The 17,081-nt window shown below is 42.6% G+C and overlaps 1 protein-coding gene across 1 annotated transcript in view; it reads left to right on the top strand.

The window, feature by feature from the left end:
• The first annotated feature begins 511 nt into the window (after positions 1 to 511).
• The window catches only part of KCTD1 (potassium channel tetramerization domain containing 1), a 105,231-nt gene continuing 88,661 nt past the window's right edge, over positions 512 to 17,081 (top strand). Inside the window, exon 1 of the mRNA XM_081950995.1 lies at positions 512 to 755. Coding sequence (XP_081807121.1) covers positions 747 to 755 — 9 coding nt within the window. The 5' untranslated portion in view covers positions 512 to 746. The remainder of the gene's footprint in view (positions 756 to 17,081) is intronic.

Below are 17,081 nucleotides of genomic sequence, written 5' to 3'. Positions count from 1 at the left end.
GTCATACAGCCAAAGGATCAGAAAATGCCTGGCTCCCTTGCCAAATCATCACCTATCCTTTATTCAAATTAGAAGGGCATCTTAATCAACAAGTTAAGCGACCTCAATGCAGTGCTAATGTTAGGTCAACTGGGAAAAGCGTAGGGACCGATCTAAATGCCCTTTTAGAAAAAGAAAAAGAAACAACCAACAATCCTTATAATTATCATCATCTGCTGCTTTTCCCTCTTCTGGCAAAGAAACACGCCATCCATTTGCAGAAATCGCCCGCGGAAACGTTACATCAAAACTAATCACAACGATTAAAATCAGCTTTTCTGTGCAAGAGGAAAGTAAAAAGCAAGTTGGAGGGTGGAATGAGCCTGCTTTTTCCAAACAACAACAAAAAAAGAAATATCTGGAAAAAAAATACATACATGTGCGTGTGCATTTTGAAAGAGATCAATTCAATGCCCGTGTGATCAGTTAATTTAATTTAACTTTTATTTTAGAGATTGATTTAGACTGGAGGTAGAGACATGAGCTAATTGTATCCTGATCCTTGCCTTGAGGGGTTTCAAAACCCCTGGAGCAACTATTCTTTGTATTTTGTTCTGTCTACCTTAGCCAAGCTATTGCATTTCTCTCTGGTATAGCGAAGAGAGCAGATCGCTGCCGGGAGAGAGAAATATCGGGAGGAAGGAAGGAAAAAAGAGAGGGGGAAAAAAGGACTTGGAAAAAAGAGACATACACACTTCGCGGCTTCAATGTTTCAGGTAAGATCTGGATGGGTTTGTTATTATTTGCTAAGAAGGGTCTGCTTGGGACTCTGGGCGCAACTCGCTTTTACGCATGTGCCAGGCAATGGGTGAGCGCCGCACATTCCTAGAAATAGACTGGGAGAAACACCGGACTGGCAAATCTCCAGCCTCCCGGTTCACTGGAACTGGGGCGCTGCGAGTTTGCGAGGGCGGGCTGGGCTGCGACGGGAACGCTCTTTCTGGCATCTCTCCCAGCGGCTCCTCGCGCAGCCTTCTCGCTTGGTCCTCGCAGCTACCGATTTGGAAGCGGTCACTTTCTCTCTTCCCTCCCCCCCCCCCCGCGATGCTCCTAACCCTCGTTCCTCCTCGCCGCCCTCCTTCCAAAAGGGTGCAGCAGCCAATCCATCCCGTTGCGTGGCGCCGCCATAAGCGGCTGCTTTTGCAATTAGCCGGGCTACAGCGCGCGCGCGCGCGCCAGTTGCTTTTCCCGGCGGGGCTTGAGGAGGATTTGCTTATTTTGCTCGCTCTCCTTTTTCTCTTCCCCACACACACTCAGCAGGCAGGCAACCGCCGCCGCCTCTCTTTTCCGAAGAGCGTCGGAGTAACAAGCGGGGGAACGAACGACGGGCCGCAAGCGGAGCCTCAGACTAGTATTGTTCGGCGGCTCTCTCTCTCTCTCCGCCCCCAAGCGCCCCAGCTGGCTGCAGGAGAGACGCCATTATGGGCGAAAAGCGCGTGCGTGTGCTCAGCTCTTGCCCCGGGGCCCTTCGCTTTTCTGTGTTACAGGAGGCGCCTTCTTCCCCACTAGGCGGGCTGGCGGGGGCGCGCGCTCTTCCCCGAGCGCCAGCTAAAAAGGTAGCCCCCGCCAGCCCTGCCCCTTTTCCCTCAGCTCCGGACGATTCTTCCTCTTGCGCCGGTTCAGGCTGAGGCGAAAGGGTACAAGGCTCGCCTTCTGCAGGCCGACGGCGACCCGAGCTTTCTTGGGAGAGCCCGCTCCTCCTGCGGCGTCCTTTCGTCTCCCTTTAGCGCGCCGCTCGCGGCTGCCCCCTTCTGGCCGGTTCCTCGGAAAACGGGCGCGTTGCCGCCTCCTGCAACGGCTCGGCGAGTCGCTGCCTGCCTGCCGAGCTGTAATACCGGGCATCTTAAAGGGCCAGAGCTTTGCCTTGTACGAGAAGACCCAGAGGCTGTTTAAAACTCCCAGGAAGGGACTACTAAGGAATCGGCGAAGGCTTTATTCGGTTGCATAGTACGCCACGTACTGCGATGGGAGGGGAGGGAAGAAAGCCTATTCAAAAACTAGCCGCTGAAAGTGGTGGTAATCCGTCGGGTGTGCAACAGATTCGCGATGCGTCACTGGAGATAGAAATTAGTGGTTTTTAATGGACGTGAATAAGGAAATAACTTGTGGGGGATTTCCTACGGTGTAAACATGCTCGAACACGTGTCGTAGGTAGGCTGGCCGCGCTAGCGAAGTCAGTCACGGCGTTCCTGAACGTAGGCTTGTGTTTCCCAACCTATCACCCCCGACAATTGTGGGAGGATGATTTGACTGATTAGTTTATTAAATTTGCCCGGATGCCCAATTCAAAACGAGTTTGGGAAGCGTACGGGGTTAAAAGCAGATGAAAAACAATGATCAAAAAGAGATTAACTGCTCAGTACTAGAGGCTGCGTTTGCAGGATGTTCATAATTTAGTTAACCGCGATTTTACTGCTATCACAGAATATTGATCTGTAAATTAACCAGCATGGTAGGCAAAAAATGGTGGTGGGTTGGTTTCTTGATCTGAGTATTGATGAAGGAAGTTGAAAAATTGAGGTACAGTTTTGGAAAGACTATACTTCTAATAACATACATTTGAAGGCATATTTGATATTTTACTGTGATTGTGGGACTTTAGGGAGTGCCTTTCAGGTCAGGCCCAAAGTGAGGAGCTATGTATTTAAGATTGGATGGAGCAATGAAAGTTGCTGCTTGAAGTAACTATAAGTGGATATACCATCTAGTATCATTGTGGCTTAAGCTTTCTTCAGTCTCTGTGGCATCAACTCAATGGATAAAACACAGTTCAAATGAAATGCCTTAATGTTCTTTGGAAGGCATGCAAACAGTTATCTTCAAATAAGTCTTTGCTTGTTTTTCTCCCCTTCTCTCTAATTCCTTCTTTTCTGTTGAAATAAAGGGAACAGTTATAACATCACAATTCTCTCAGAAATGTTCGCCTTCTGGTTTCAATCAACAAAACTGGCAGACACATACAAGTTTATTTGAGCATACCCTCTGGGCACCAAGCATGCTTGGATTGTTTGAGCAAATTAAAAATAAGGAAAATGGCTTTTACCTTCTCAGCAGTTAGACTCCTAAAGAGTCCTTCTACTTTGAAAGTGGAAAAACAAACCAAAAAAAATGAGGAGGAAAGAAGGGGATTTCCTAATATGCCTAAAATAATTTATATAGCAGATTTGTTTATATAAGTATTTCAAATGCACAGTTAATGAAAGAGTAGTTGTACAACTTCCTTTGAAGTATGGCCCTTTGAATTTAGCGGGACGAGTAAACAGCCAGAGATACAAGCTGTTGTAGAATTATGTAACATATAACTATGGTGAGTCTAGTCTGTTGGGTGTGTATATGTATCCATAAGACATACTTTATTCCATAAAATTTCATTAAACTTTTCTGGACTAACATGCACATCTGGAATTTTGAGAGTATTGTGGATTCACTCACAAAATACCCATCAGAGTGGCCTTACCAAAAATTCCTGTTGCTTCCTACCATAATCTCCACCCCCAGGACATTCTGTACTCTCCTTTGAATAAGGAGGAGGGTGTCTCCTATTTTTGTTTTTTTCCATGAAGAGCAATTAAACCACAAGAAGAAAAGTCCCACTAGAATCAACATTACAACACTCAACTATAAATTAGGCAGTTCAAGTGGGAGTACATATAGGAAATGTGGATTAACTAAAACACCTGAGCCTGAAATAATTACTTTAGTTAATTTGCCATCCTCCTTACATTCTATTTATATAATTTCCTAGTTTAATAATGGCAGGAACAACACACACACACACACACACACACACACACACACACACACACCCAGTTCCATGTTAATACATCTCCCTCCTCCAGAAGAGAGTTAGGAGACTGACACTCCATGTCATGTGTAGAGTGAGTCCACAGGACTTCCCTTGGTACCCACTAACTATTTTTCACATTTCTTAAAGGGAGTCTGAACAAATTAAGTGAAATAATGAGAGAAAAAGAACCCTGGGTAGATGAATAGATAATAAGTAGGGCATTGGTTTGCTACAAAACACGGGCCTCTGGGATCATATTTCTTTATAAGAATACTTGAATACCATAATGTTTCCATAGGATGGAAGTGAGTTTGCCTTCAGGTAAATGGAAATTTTATGGCTGGAGATGCTCTTCTAGCACCCTGTTCCTAATTACATATATCTCATATGGCAGCCATTTGGCATGCTGAGCACAGGTCTTTACAATTTCTAATGTTCTTTTGGCCAAAGAAACGTTGACTATCTCTCTTCTATGCTCTGTGCTTCCTTTTGGTAACTTCCTATGAGCTGCTTATTGGAATTTCTCTCTGCTTCTCATAAGCTTCCAGTGAGTCTTTTTAAAGTAGGCCAGGTCAGGAAACAGAATTCATGAAGATCCCAAGAATGCTTTATTGTTCTAGGTTAATAATAATAGAAAAAGGTCTTCCAAAGGTCTCCTTGCCCCCTCTTATACTTATCAGAATCAAGGCAGACCTCTTGAATTTAATTTTTAACCTTTTAATTTTACAAGACTTTATTTATTAATCAAACTTGTATGCTGCCAATCTCTCCAAAGGCAGGCAGCTCACAGACATTGAATAAAATGCACCAGAAAACATTAAAACAATAATATGGGTCCTCATTTTACTGGCCTCAGAAAGATGGAAGACTGAACTGGGGACTGTGGGGAGTGTTGGCCTGCAATACTGCATTCTAACCACTGTGACATCAGGACCCCCAAATATTTGTTCATATTTCCTTAACTCTGATTGTCACTTTAAAGTCTTCATTTTCCTTTCACCATCTCCACTTTACCTTTGATAGTAGCCAAACTGATGACCAGAGATTTCAGAGTGAACAAAATAGAGAAGTGATTATAAGCTGTGACCTATATGTTACAGGATTGCTATACTTATTTTAGACACACATTCCTCTGTAGGCTTAACCTCTTTCAGTATTTTTATGGCCTAATAACTTGTAGTTGTTCGTTGGAAATTTTATGTTTAATTATACTTCATTTGCAAATTTATGTTTATGACGATATTCCAATTATGTAGAAATGTAAATATACTGGGATACTGCTATTTTGCTTCCACATTAAAAGACTTCCTGAATTTAACACCTCCCTCCTCCCCAAAGTATGTCAGATTTAACAGCAGGCATTAATTTCAAATCCTATTTTCTTTAGTTTTATACATGCATACTGATTACTGGTCATTAAATAAGTCAGAGATCAGTTATTTTAAATCCACCCTACAGCATTCAATAGGATAAACACTGTAAATTTATAAATTGCTTTATTTTTGTTACTTGTACTTTTGTTACTTGTTACTTTTGTACTTTAGTTTTGGTCTGGCAGGAATATAAGACACTGTTAGGCAAGTGTTTGTGGTCCTGGATATAAAGGTGTGAATACTGCTGGTGACCTTTTGATCATTCAGCTATAAAAATCCAATCACAGAAACTGATCAGACATAGCAGAAGGAAGGTTTGAGTTTTTATTCAGTTTTAGTCTGATGCCATTTAAGTTAAGCTGCACACTTAGGAGGACATTTAAAACTAATTCACTCTGAGAGACACTTATTGAAATTTAATATCATGTATGCAAAATGACTGCAGTGATTTTGGTGTATTAATTATGCCTGAAGCATGACACAAGATGTTCTAGCACACACTAGAGGTCTCCCTCGTAGCTAAGATGCGTCTTGTTTACAGTTATTTCTAATCTGAGTTTGAATAATAACAACTAGTGCTGTAATCTTAAAACCCATACATTTATCTCAGTACTTTTTACATAGTGCTGCATAGAATGAAAGTTAATACACATTCACTGAAATAGGCAGTTAGTGTATATCCATGAAAGTAGTTGAGAAATACTGCACCTTTAAAATGAAGATACTAGCCTTGATTTTTTAAAAATGCTAGGGGAATCTAGTAAATGGATGTTCTGTATCATGAATATATGGAAATAAGTTAACAGGTTCCATGCAATCTACCTCATAACAAACATTTATACTTTTGTACAAGAAAAATGTATTTTGTTTACAATAGAGTTCAAGAAAACTAAGAGGGAGATTTAATTAATTACTGTTTACATGTGTTTGGATGATAGTTTTAGTCTATTAATAATGTTGAGTGTTAGTAATGTATACAGATGATTTAAAAGATACGGGTAAACTGTTAAGTGAAGTAAATCCATGACAATACATCTTTAAGAGATGCAAACAGTCATTTCTCAAGAACTAATAGATTTTAATTCAATGATTACACAGTTACAAAATTATATGATACTAAAGATTAATTGTAGTTCTTGTGCTTCTTGCATTTACTAAGAGCCATTTTAGCAGAGTAAATAGAATAGTACCCACCAGTTCCACATTCATGATGCTACAATATTCATGATGCTACAATTTATGTGCTGCTATATGTACTTTGGTGCTCTACATCAGTTGGAATCTTGCATAATTTATGTTTCTGTTGGTACTCAGAGCTATTCAGTGCATATATTTATAGACTACTTCACCACCACTGATTTTCTGTTACATGTGCAATAGTGATGGGAAGGTAAAGTGAACTGTGGGCCTTGCATTCAGTATATTATGAACAGTGATGTGAAAAATAGTTCTAATCCATGCCATGGGAAATGATAGCTGATTTTTGCAAACCAAGTTTAGTTAAAGGTACTATAGGAGCAAACACTGCTCTTCCCCTGATCTATTAGCAACAATAGACATTTGTGTTTTGCACATGTTCAGATATTTTCATCCAGGTTTATTTGCATTTTTATCCTGCTATTACAAAGCATGCATAAAGAAAAGACAAGATGGCTAATGCCATGAATTCATCTAATGCACCATCCTGTATTTTTCCTGAACTTTCACCAGTACTATGACATATTTCTTCCTTAATTGAATTTATGCAATGAAAGCTTTTGTGCATTGTGAAACCCCTGCCAGTATCATTGGATGAACAGTGCCTTTTCAACAATTATGCTCATGAATGTATAATCATTTATAAAGTAGGTGAGGGATTTATCACCTTACTTAAATGTGTCGTTTAAAAAAGTTCCAGCTGTTATGGCATATAGTAAAAATGGTGAGAGTTGGATGAGAGTGAAATCCAGCCACTACACCGTCTGTCAGACTCCTGCTCTGCTACAGTTCAGCAAAAGACAACAATGAGGGACCGTTTTGAATGTAGATTGTCCTTCATGATCTCAAATACAGAATGATCAGAAACACACGTTGTCACACATTTCGCTAGCAATGCTGTTCTTGTAGTTGTCCAACTCTGCTCTACATTTGAAGGGGGGGGGGGAAATCTGTTAAGAAAAAAATTCTCCAATCCCTATTTCCATCCATCCATCCATTCATTGCTACATAGAGACACATTGGATTTTACAGAGGGGAAAGTCCTTATTCGTGTACCCAGACACCCAGTTATTTAAGTGCTTGCTTTCATTATAATTTTACAAGTAAGGTTGGATAGCATCTTACTTTTTCTTGGAGCTTCAGTCAGCTTAGTGTAACAGTTAATACATAAGAATTATTCTGTCCTACTATTACACTTTATTATTTCCTTGTCCTACTTTTCCTAGGTTATAATCTATTTTTTCGTGCTTCAAAGAAAATCATTTAAAATGCAAATTTTATTGTAATTTTAACTGCTGCCCCTTCCCTTTACTCGCAATGCACTAGGGGTCATGACCTTTGCTCCCTGCTTTTTTCTTGACTGCTGGCGTGTCACTGCCACCCTTGAAAAACAAAACAACAACAACAACAACCCAATGCTCTATCTAGTCCACTTGAACAGCAATACTCAGCAGCAATGCCAAGACTGGACCTGAAATTGAGGCATGGGCCTTGACTTCAGCCTTAACATCACTTCTGCCACTCAAAAGAGCCACCTTGAATCACTCCCTTGGGGAATGGTGCAATTGCCTCTGCAGACCAGGGTCCTCAGGATCTTCTGCATGCCCCTTACCTTCAGGCAGTGTTTTCTTTCTTTCGACAGACCCCTGTGGCTACCATAGGCTGCTCCGAGTTGCAGAAGGCCTTTGCTCTCGAAGCAGCTTCAGAGAATGTTTTTCTGCAGGCTCTGCAACCTCTAAAAACTGCATGGAAACACACCCTGTTCTCACATAATTTCAGAGGCCACACGAGAGCAGGGCCATCTCATGCAACTTCTGGAGGTTCTAGAGATGTGATGGCAAACCTATGGCACGTGTAGCCATTTGTTAGGGCACGCAAGACGTTGCCCTGTCAGCTCGGCTGTGACTTCGGCCTTCATTTTCGGCCGTTTCGGGAACAGACCTCCGGTTTGTGCATTGGGCCGTTTTTATTCCTCTGGAGGCTTCAGGGAAGCCTCCTGAATCCTCCTCTGGAGAGTGAAAAACAGCCTATGGGCAAACTGCAAGTCCGTCCCCGAACTATTGCACATAGGGCCATTCAGGGAGGCCTCCCTCCAGATCCTCCGGAGGGCCTCCGGGTGTGGTGGGGGAGCCGTTTTCGCCCTCCTCAAGCTCCTAGAAAGCCTCTGGAACCTGGGGAGGGCAAGAAACAGGTCCATCGCGCCCCAAAAGCGGAGGGTGGGGGTTGTGCACATAGAATTATGGGTGTGGGCACGCCTGTTCACAACCCCCCTGCGCTCCCCCCACTTTTGGCATGCAATGAGAAAAAGGTTAGTCATCACTATTCTAGAGGCTATGCAAGAGCACACTCCATTCTCTCACAGCCTCTGCTACCTACAAAAACCATGCAAAAACGAAGTGTACTTTCAAGAATAGTTGCTGAGTGTTGGTGAAGACTTGTGTGTTATTCAAAACATGGTGTGTCACTTTTGTCATGTGTGTCATAGGTTCTCCATGACTGATCTACGGTGTGCAATATAAGGTTGCTCTAAGAAGCACAATTTGACTGAATTTTGAACTGAAACTCTCTGTGTGTGTATGTTCATGTGTTTCAGTTTCTTTATTGGATTTCTTCTGGCAATTTGGTAAATCTGGTCACTAGGACTCTTTCAAAAAAAGTTGTCAAACATAGTTTATTCTGAATCGTATTTTTGTAAAAGTGTGGTATGCTTTCTTGTGTTTAAATGCAGCTCTGTTCTGTATGCTCTTTATCATGTTGCATATCTGCATATACAATTATTTGACGTAGAATTTGCAAATAGCCTGATCCACTTTACAGACACCAGGAGATTATTGATTATCTTGCTCGCCATCTCCATTTCAGAAGCACGAATCTGGAAAAATGGATCTCACTGTTAAAGATAATTATCTCTCCTCTACCCCAATCATAAGTGCATCTCCCTTAAAATAAAAGTTAGAGGAAAATTAAATGAACTAAAGATAAACACAAATGGGAAGATTTCTTGCTTCTATTTTGTACTGTTTTTGGAACTAAGCTGCAAACCACATCCTGTTGGAAGAAAAGCAATGCATTTTACAGAACAGTTCACATAGGAGATTGCAGTATCTCATAAGAGAGAGCAAAAAGATTCTGTGATTTCCTTAGGCTTTGTGAGTGAAGGTACTAAGAAAAAGAACCAAAGTAGCAAATTTGAATCAAACTATTTTTCCTTCTTGATGTCCTCCCATTAAAAATATAAAACTTGAAAAATGCTGCTTAAAGTCAATCCTTTTTGCCTTCCTAGTTTTGGTGTTGCATTACTACAGAGCTCTGGTGCTGCAGTTTATGCTGAGGGGTACCTGAGTTTGACCCATCCTTGAATTAAGATATGGGTGTCAACTTCAGAGAGTGAGTGGGCCATATCTATAAGTATTTTGAAGCTGATCAGAAAAAATTTAAACAGATTAAAAATAATTTTAGTAAGATAAATTTCTGAAATCTTTTCGAAATTGGGCAACCAGCTAAGATGAGAGAAAGATGGGAAGGAAAGCCTGGTCTCAATTCAAAGAATTGCTGATTCAGAAAGGAGCAATTTTTTAAAAAGCTGTGTGAAAAACACGAAAAGTGAAAAATGGACAGACTAATGTACATTCATAAATATATTATTTTCTTAAAAATAAGTGCACTTTACAACAACCAATAGCATTATCAAAAATGCATGGCCTTGCTGGCAACCTTATTTCTTCTATTCTACAAGAATAGAATAGAAGAATGCACTTTCCTAATTTTTTTTAGTTATCTACATTTCCTAAAAATGATATTACACTGTACTATGTGTCTATAGAGCATTATTTTCATATTGGAAACCTCATTGCCTCCCACTCACAATGAGTTCCAAATGTTGAAAATGTTACTAATCAAATTTGGAGACCTGCTTATTAAAGTTTTGAAGAAATACACTATACTTGAACAGTATTCAAACTTTTTGTTTGGTTGAAACAATTTCAGGTGAATGGTTTTGAATGGTTATATAGCCCATGGACAAGTGAGTTGAACCACACCAGTAGTATGTAAAGGTAAAGGTTCCCCTTGCACATGTGTGCTAGTTGTTCCCGACTCTAGGGAGCAGTGCTCATCTCTGTTTTAAAGCCGAAGGGCCAGTGCTGTCCGAAGATGTCTCCATGGTCATGTGGCTGGCATAACTAAATGCCTAAGGTGCATGGAACAGTTACTTTCCTACCAAAGGTGGTTACTATTTTCCTACTTGCATGTTTACATTTTCAAACTGCTGGGTTGGCAGAAGCTGGGACAAGTAGCGAGCTCACTCTGTTATGTGGTGCTAGAGATTCAAATCGCCAAACTGCTGACCTTTCTGATTGACAAGCTCAGCGTCTTAGCCATTGAGCCACCATGTCCCTCTATTTGTACTTTTATCCAATTCTATTGCTTTATTAGTATGTACTTTTATCCAATTTTCTTTTGTTATACTTTCTTTTTAATCTGGGTGGAAATATGTATATGTATAAAGAAATCCAGATACTTTTAGTATATCATATACCAATTCAGGAAATAAGCCTGAGAAGCAAAAAAGAAAATCTCTCTCTTTTTTGTTCCTTTTCTGTGTAATGCATTGTCTCATGTGCAGCACATATTCTCAGTAGTTCAAACTTCAATCTCTATGCCTAGAAGGAGTCAATGAGATAGTAGAGCTATTTCTAGACAGTAAAAGTTAAGAGTACCAGATGGTCTTATGAGATAGCAGGGCCCTGAGTGTAAAAGGATGAATGAATGAATGAATGAATGAATGAATGAATGAATGAATGAAAATGTATAAAGAGATTCTGACTTGGCAGTTTTTAATTCCATTATTTAGTTAATAATTTTGCTATTTAAAAAAAAATTCTGTATATTTAAGTATCTTTGTCTATTAAATGATAACGAAAAAATAAATCATGTTATAAACACTTGATTTATGTATGTAGTCACTGAAAAATAAATTACAATGTGATTTATTAGAGACATTTATTTCCTTGTCTTACTACAGTAGAAAATGTCTTAGATAAACTATAGGCCCATTTTCCCCCCATGATCATATGTATTGGGCAAACATTGCCTCTCATAGCTGGCTGCATTGGCTCCTTTGAAGAAAACAATCCTTTTTTTTTTTTTTTTAATAATAAAATTTTATTGGGTTTTCAACATTTATAGGGAAAAGGGTAAATGGACAGGTCTACAAATTTTGGCAGTTGCAAAATGTGAAAGGCGCCCCTCCCTCCATACCCATAGTATACATTTATATATAATGCATTGGTATATAATTGATTACAATCAGCATATTAGTTCTATTACTAAATTCAATCAGATTAAACATTACAGTATAAAATCCAAGTATAATTCCATTATCACTTTCGGTCAATTTATAATAATATGATTTTCTTGTTTATTTTTGTGATCTGAGTCTTCTTGCTATTGCCCCATCTCCCTCCACTGGCAGAGCTCTGGCCCCTCCCGTGTCCTGCGTGTCCGTTGTAATGTCTGGTGTTTTCTCTAGGAGTGTTTTATTTTTTTCCATAAAGGCCTGCGCCTCTATGGGTGAATTGATTCTGATTCTTGTCTCCTCCCAGAATATCAGCATACCTTCAGGCATCAACCATCTAAACCACACCCCTTTCTGGTATAATTTATTTGCTAATTGCGAATAATTCTTCCTTTTTTCTCTAATCTTAGGGATCTGCTTCAGAATGGTTATCTCCATATCATGATATGTCAATGCTTGCCCCCTTTGTACACCCAGAATTTCATCTCTTGTGCTTTTTCTAAGAAATTTAATGTGAACCTCCCTGGGTACATTGTGTGTTCTAGCATAAGCTGAGTTCACTCTATAAACCAGGTCTATATCCCACCCCATCTGTTGTTTTTCTTTGTGTGTGTAGTCAGCCAGGATGTTTGTCATGATGTCCCTTATGTTTTCCCCATCTTCTTCTATAACATTTTGAAATCTAAGATAATAGGACATTCTCTCAAATTCTAATTTCATCTGTTGGATGTCAAGATCTTTGTTCCCTTTCTGCACAGCTTCTACCACCCCCTTCACCTCCTCCACCCCCCCTTCCACAAGGTTCAGTCTTTGTGAGTTCTTATAAATTTGGGCTTGATTTTCTTTAATTTCATCTTTCATTTCCCTTAGCTGTTTCTTGATTTCCTCCTGGCCCTGTAAAATTTGTTGAAGCATTTGTTGAAAGTCCATCTCTGTAGTCTTGGGTTGCATCAGTTCTGTTATCTTTGACTGTGTGGCTGGACTGGATGTTGCAGATGTTGGAGCAGACGTGGCAAAGCCAGGTTTTCCAGGAGGTGGTCTTTTGGATGCCATCCTTTATAACGTTAAAAGTTCAGTCCATATATAAGATAAACAGTTAGAAAAGAAGGGTAGCCAGGTGAATTCCGGGAGCAGGAGAACCAGGCAGAAGAGAATCTCTCTAATAAGTCCGGCAATAGATGAAAAGTTTCCCCTAGAAAGTTCAAAAAATACCAATCCACAAGAGTTTCCTCTGGGAGACACGGAGACAAAGACCGGAAGCCTGAATTTTAAAGGTGGAGTCAGGTTTCACAGTTCATAAAGACAACGGAAGTGTGCCATCTTGCCCTGCCAGTTTTGGGCACAGAGGCATAACAAAGTTTTTAAAAAAGTTCCAGAAGTCCTCAAATCACAGTAATATATAAAATTAAATTGAAAAGAAAATCATCTCAACCTGGGTGAGGCTTCATTCGTTGGCTCTCCCCCCTCCTCCTCCCCCGGGGGCTGAGAGCAAAATTGTTCCTCACCGCTTGTCCAAGGGGGGGAAAAAACCCCCCTCCCTCCAGCCGCGCCTCCAACTTGCTCCGAAAGTTGTTTTAAAGAAAGCTGAATAATCCTTCGTGCAGAATAGGGAGTGAAGAGAGAAGCAACCTCACCGCACCGCAGCTGCGTCCTTCTATTGTTGCATTCTCCGGTCGGCTTTAGCGAGGCGCGAGGCGCAGAAACGCGAAGCGCCCTCCGATCTTGCTCCCCGGTGCCTTGGGCGCGCGAGAGACCTCCCACCGGCCGCCGCCGCTGCAGGAGACCCCCGCAATGCCGCCCCTCCGGCAGGACCCCTCTGCGGGGTGTCCTGTGCCCCCCAAGAAGTGGGGAAGCCCACCGGGGAGCCGGAGCGGGCAAAGAGCTGCCCGCCGCCGCCACCGCCGGAACCGGAACTCAAGAAAACAATCCTTAAATGGAATATATTACATAATCATTTACTTAAAATTTCAAAGTTGTTCTATGGATTACCTGAATTATGGAACCAACAAAGAATTATGTAATGTTCTAAAAATGAAAACATTCATTGTAGCATAACATTATATGGACTGGCATCTACTTCATCAAATGTGTATTATCCTGGGTTGTCAAGCATGAATTCCATATGAGTGTAGAGAAAGAAAAAATGATAAATAGTACAGTCAAGGGAATCCAAAGAATATAATCTCTACAATTCCATTAAGTGACCATTCATAAATTTATGTAACTGGTCCAGAATTTCTTTTAACAACTCTTTAAATTCTGTAAGGTTTCAATATATACATAACTTGAAAAAACCCAGCAAATGAATGTTTGTCTCCTTTTGAAGAGGGGCAGTACTTTGTACACAGTAGACCTTCTCTTTAACCTTTTAAACTGAAACTGGAAGGACCATAGGTCTTTCTTCATATACTTCAATAAAGATTAACTTACTGTATTTCAATGGCCATAAAATATGTGAGAGGTAGAGCCAGGGTAGAATTACAGCAAAGACTATAGTTAAGCTCACCCCATGACTACTGATCTTTAATAACAATATCAGAGTTGGAATGGACCTTGGAAGTTTTCTAGTCCAACCCCTTCCTCAGGCAGGAAATCCTATACCCATGATGGCGAACCTATGGCATGCTTCCAAGCCTCCAGAGGGTGAAAAACAACCCAAGTTTGGGAATGGACTTTCAAGTTTGCCTGTAGTGCTGTTTTTCTCCATACAGAGGCTTCAGGAGGCTTCCCGAAGCTTCCGGAGGGCGAAAAATGGCCCAACACGCAAACCGGAAGTCAGAAAATGGGCCATTTCCAGCCTCCGGAAGGCCTGAGAGTGGGAGGTAGGGGGCTGGGGAGGGTGAAAAATGGGTCCACATTGCCATCGCATGCAAAAAGCAGGAGGGAGGATCGGGGGATCACATGTGCATGCACGGGGGGTGCACGTGTGCGCCCTCTCCTATGTATGCGCACGTGACTTACCTGCGCATGCACGTGCGAAGCATATAATAGAATAATAAAACATGAGGGATCTTGGAGATCATTTAGCCTATCAAACTGCCCAAACAGCCTATCGATCTGCTGATTACATTCACACCCTTAATTTTGAGAAGAACATCAAAGTAGAGCCATTTTACCCCTGAATTTTAGTAGCAGTATTACAGAGTGCAGCTGGGGACTTATCTCAGGTAAGTCCATGGAAGCGTATGATATCTATCTGCAGTTTTAGTGATGGTACTGTGTTTCCCCGAAAATATGACATGTCCTGCTAATAAGCCCAGGCCTGGTTTTTGCCTGGTTTTTGAGGTGGGTGTAAATATACGCCCTCCCCCAAAAATAAGCCCTAGTGAAAGGATACCGTGGCAAGTACAGGAGGAAGCCCTTCCCTTCCCTGGTCACCTCAGCGCTTCTCGGCTCCTTAATCAGATCAGTTGAGCCGATCCGGTTTCCATTAAAAAAACAGCTGATTTGCAGGTGCTGCTCAGGCTGTGGCCTCCAGCAAGTGTGGCTGCTTTTGCCATCGATTACGGCCACAAAAGCGGGAGGAGGCCAAGTAATGCACCACACGCGTCTCGCACCAGCCTTTCGAAGGGTACTGTAGCAGCAGTTATCCACAATTTTTAAATCATTATTTCGTCCCGACCCACGTGGCCCAGTGAGCCACGTGGATCGGGACAAAACAAGGGTAAAAAAATTGTGGACAGCTGCTGCTACAGGACCCTTCGGAAGGCTGGCTTGAGTCTCCTGCTGCAAAAGTGGCTGCGCTCGAGACTGCTTTTGGGAGAGGAGGCAAAGGGGAAGCAATCAGCTTCATCTCGCCCTTGCCCTCAGCCCCCCTTTCGGCTGAGCTCAAGCAGAGAAGTGGCCCACAGGGTTTCAGGAGCAAAGTTGAGGCTGACAGGAGTCAGGACAGGGGGGAATGTCCAGTGTGGCCCCAGTGTTCTTCTTTCCTTGGAAACGGAATCTTGGGAGTGGGAAACGGCATTCCCAGGAAGGGTGGGTATGTCGGTATGCATATAAAAAACAAAGCGAGGGAGCCAACAGCCGCGGATTAAGGATCTTTGTGAAGTGTTACATCTACACGCAAAGTTTGGCAAGGAAGGGAGAAGAGATACTTCCCTCTCCGGGCAGTGTTTTGCTTGAAAATATATGAGAATCGGCCAAAGAGAAGGAAGAATGAGAACTGCAAGGAGATGCTGCCGCCACTGCTGCCTGCAGAGGCACAGACAGAGCGAAGTTCATTGAAGACTTCTCCGGCCTGCCCACGAGACTATCTGAAGGGAGAGGGGGAGGAGATTTCCTGCACATTGGCAGCAGCGTCTTCTCACAAGGCTTCTTCTGACATCCCCAGTTGTATGGATTTCCATGCCTTCCTTTACAGGATGTTGCTTTGCACCTGGGACATCGGGAGAAGCCCTGTGAGGCAGCGTTTGCATCGGGTTGGGCTTTCTTTGCAAGGCAGACAATCTGGGGAACAAGAGATTTAGGAAGCCTGGGCTGGCGTGGATCTGTTTCTCCAGTGAAGCATCTGATTCATCCCCGGGGTGAACGTTTCACCCTTCGTCATCTCTCTGCCCTGTCTTGGAAGCTGCAGAGGAAGCCTGCTATGCCCGGGGAGAGGAGGGAGAAGTGACAGCAAGAGGAGCCATGTCTCTCTCCACACCTCTCGCTTCTCCCCCACCCCACCTGCCACCCGACTTGCTAAAAAGATGGTGGGGAAAAGAAGCAGCCTGGATTCTGTTAGCATTGGGACGGGGTGGGAGGAGTTGGGCTGCGAGACATGCGTCCTACCCGAGACTTGCAGCTCCATCGTGTTCCTCGCTGTTTTGTCCAGGGAAGTTGAACTCGCGAGATTTTTTTTTACAGTGTGCTTCCCTGGACAAAACAGCGAGAAACACGATGGAGCTGCAAGTCTTGGGTAGGACGGGTGTCTCGCAGCCCAATTCCTCCCACCCCGCCCCAATGCTAACAGAATCCAGTCTGCTTCCCTTCCCCACCGTTTCTTTAGTGAGAGGGGTGGCAGGTGGGATGGAGGAAAAGTGGGAGGTGTGGAGTGAGATGTGGCTTCTCTTGTTGTCTCTTCTTCCCCCCCTCGCCGGGCATGGCAGGCTTCCTCTGCAGCTTCCAAGCCGGGGCAGAGAGGAGGCAAAACGCTCAGCCCTGGGGATGAATCAGATGCTTCAGTGGAGAAACTGCCCCACGCCAACCCAGGCTTCCTAACACTCTCACTCCCCAGATTGTCCCCCTCGCAAAGAAAGCCCAACCCGACGCAGGGCAGTGACAGGACACATCAGAGCAATGCCGGCCAGTCACTCGGCCGGCGCAAATACCCCCCCCCCCGATAATAAGACTAAGGCCATATTTCGTGGGTCAAAATAAAATAAGACCCTGTCTTATTTTCGGGGAAACA

Source organism: Natrix helvetica (genome assembly GCF_964273705.1).
Source record: "Natrix helvetica genome assembly, chromosome: 4".
NCBI lineage: Eukaryota > Metazoa > Chordata > Lepidosauria > Squamata > Natricidae > Natrix > Natrix helvetica.
This window is presented reverse-complemented; position numbering and strand designations above follow the sequence as displayed.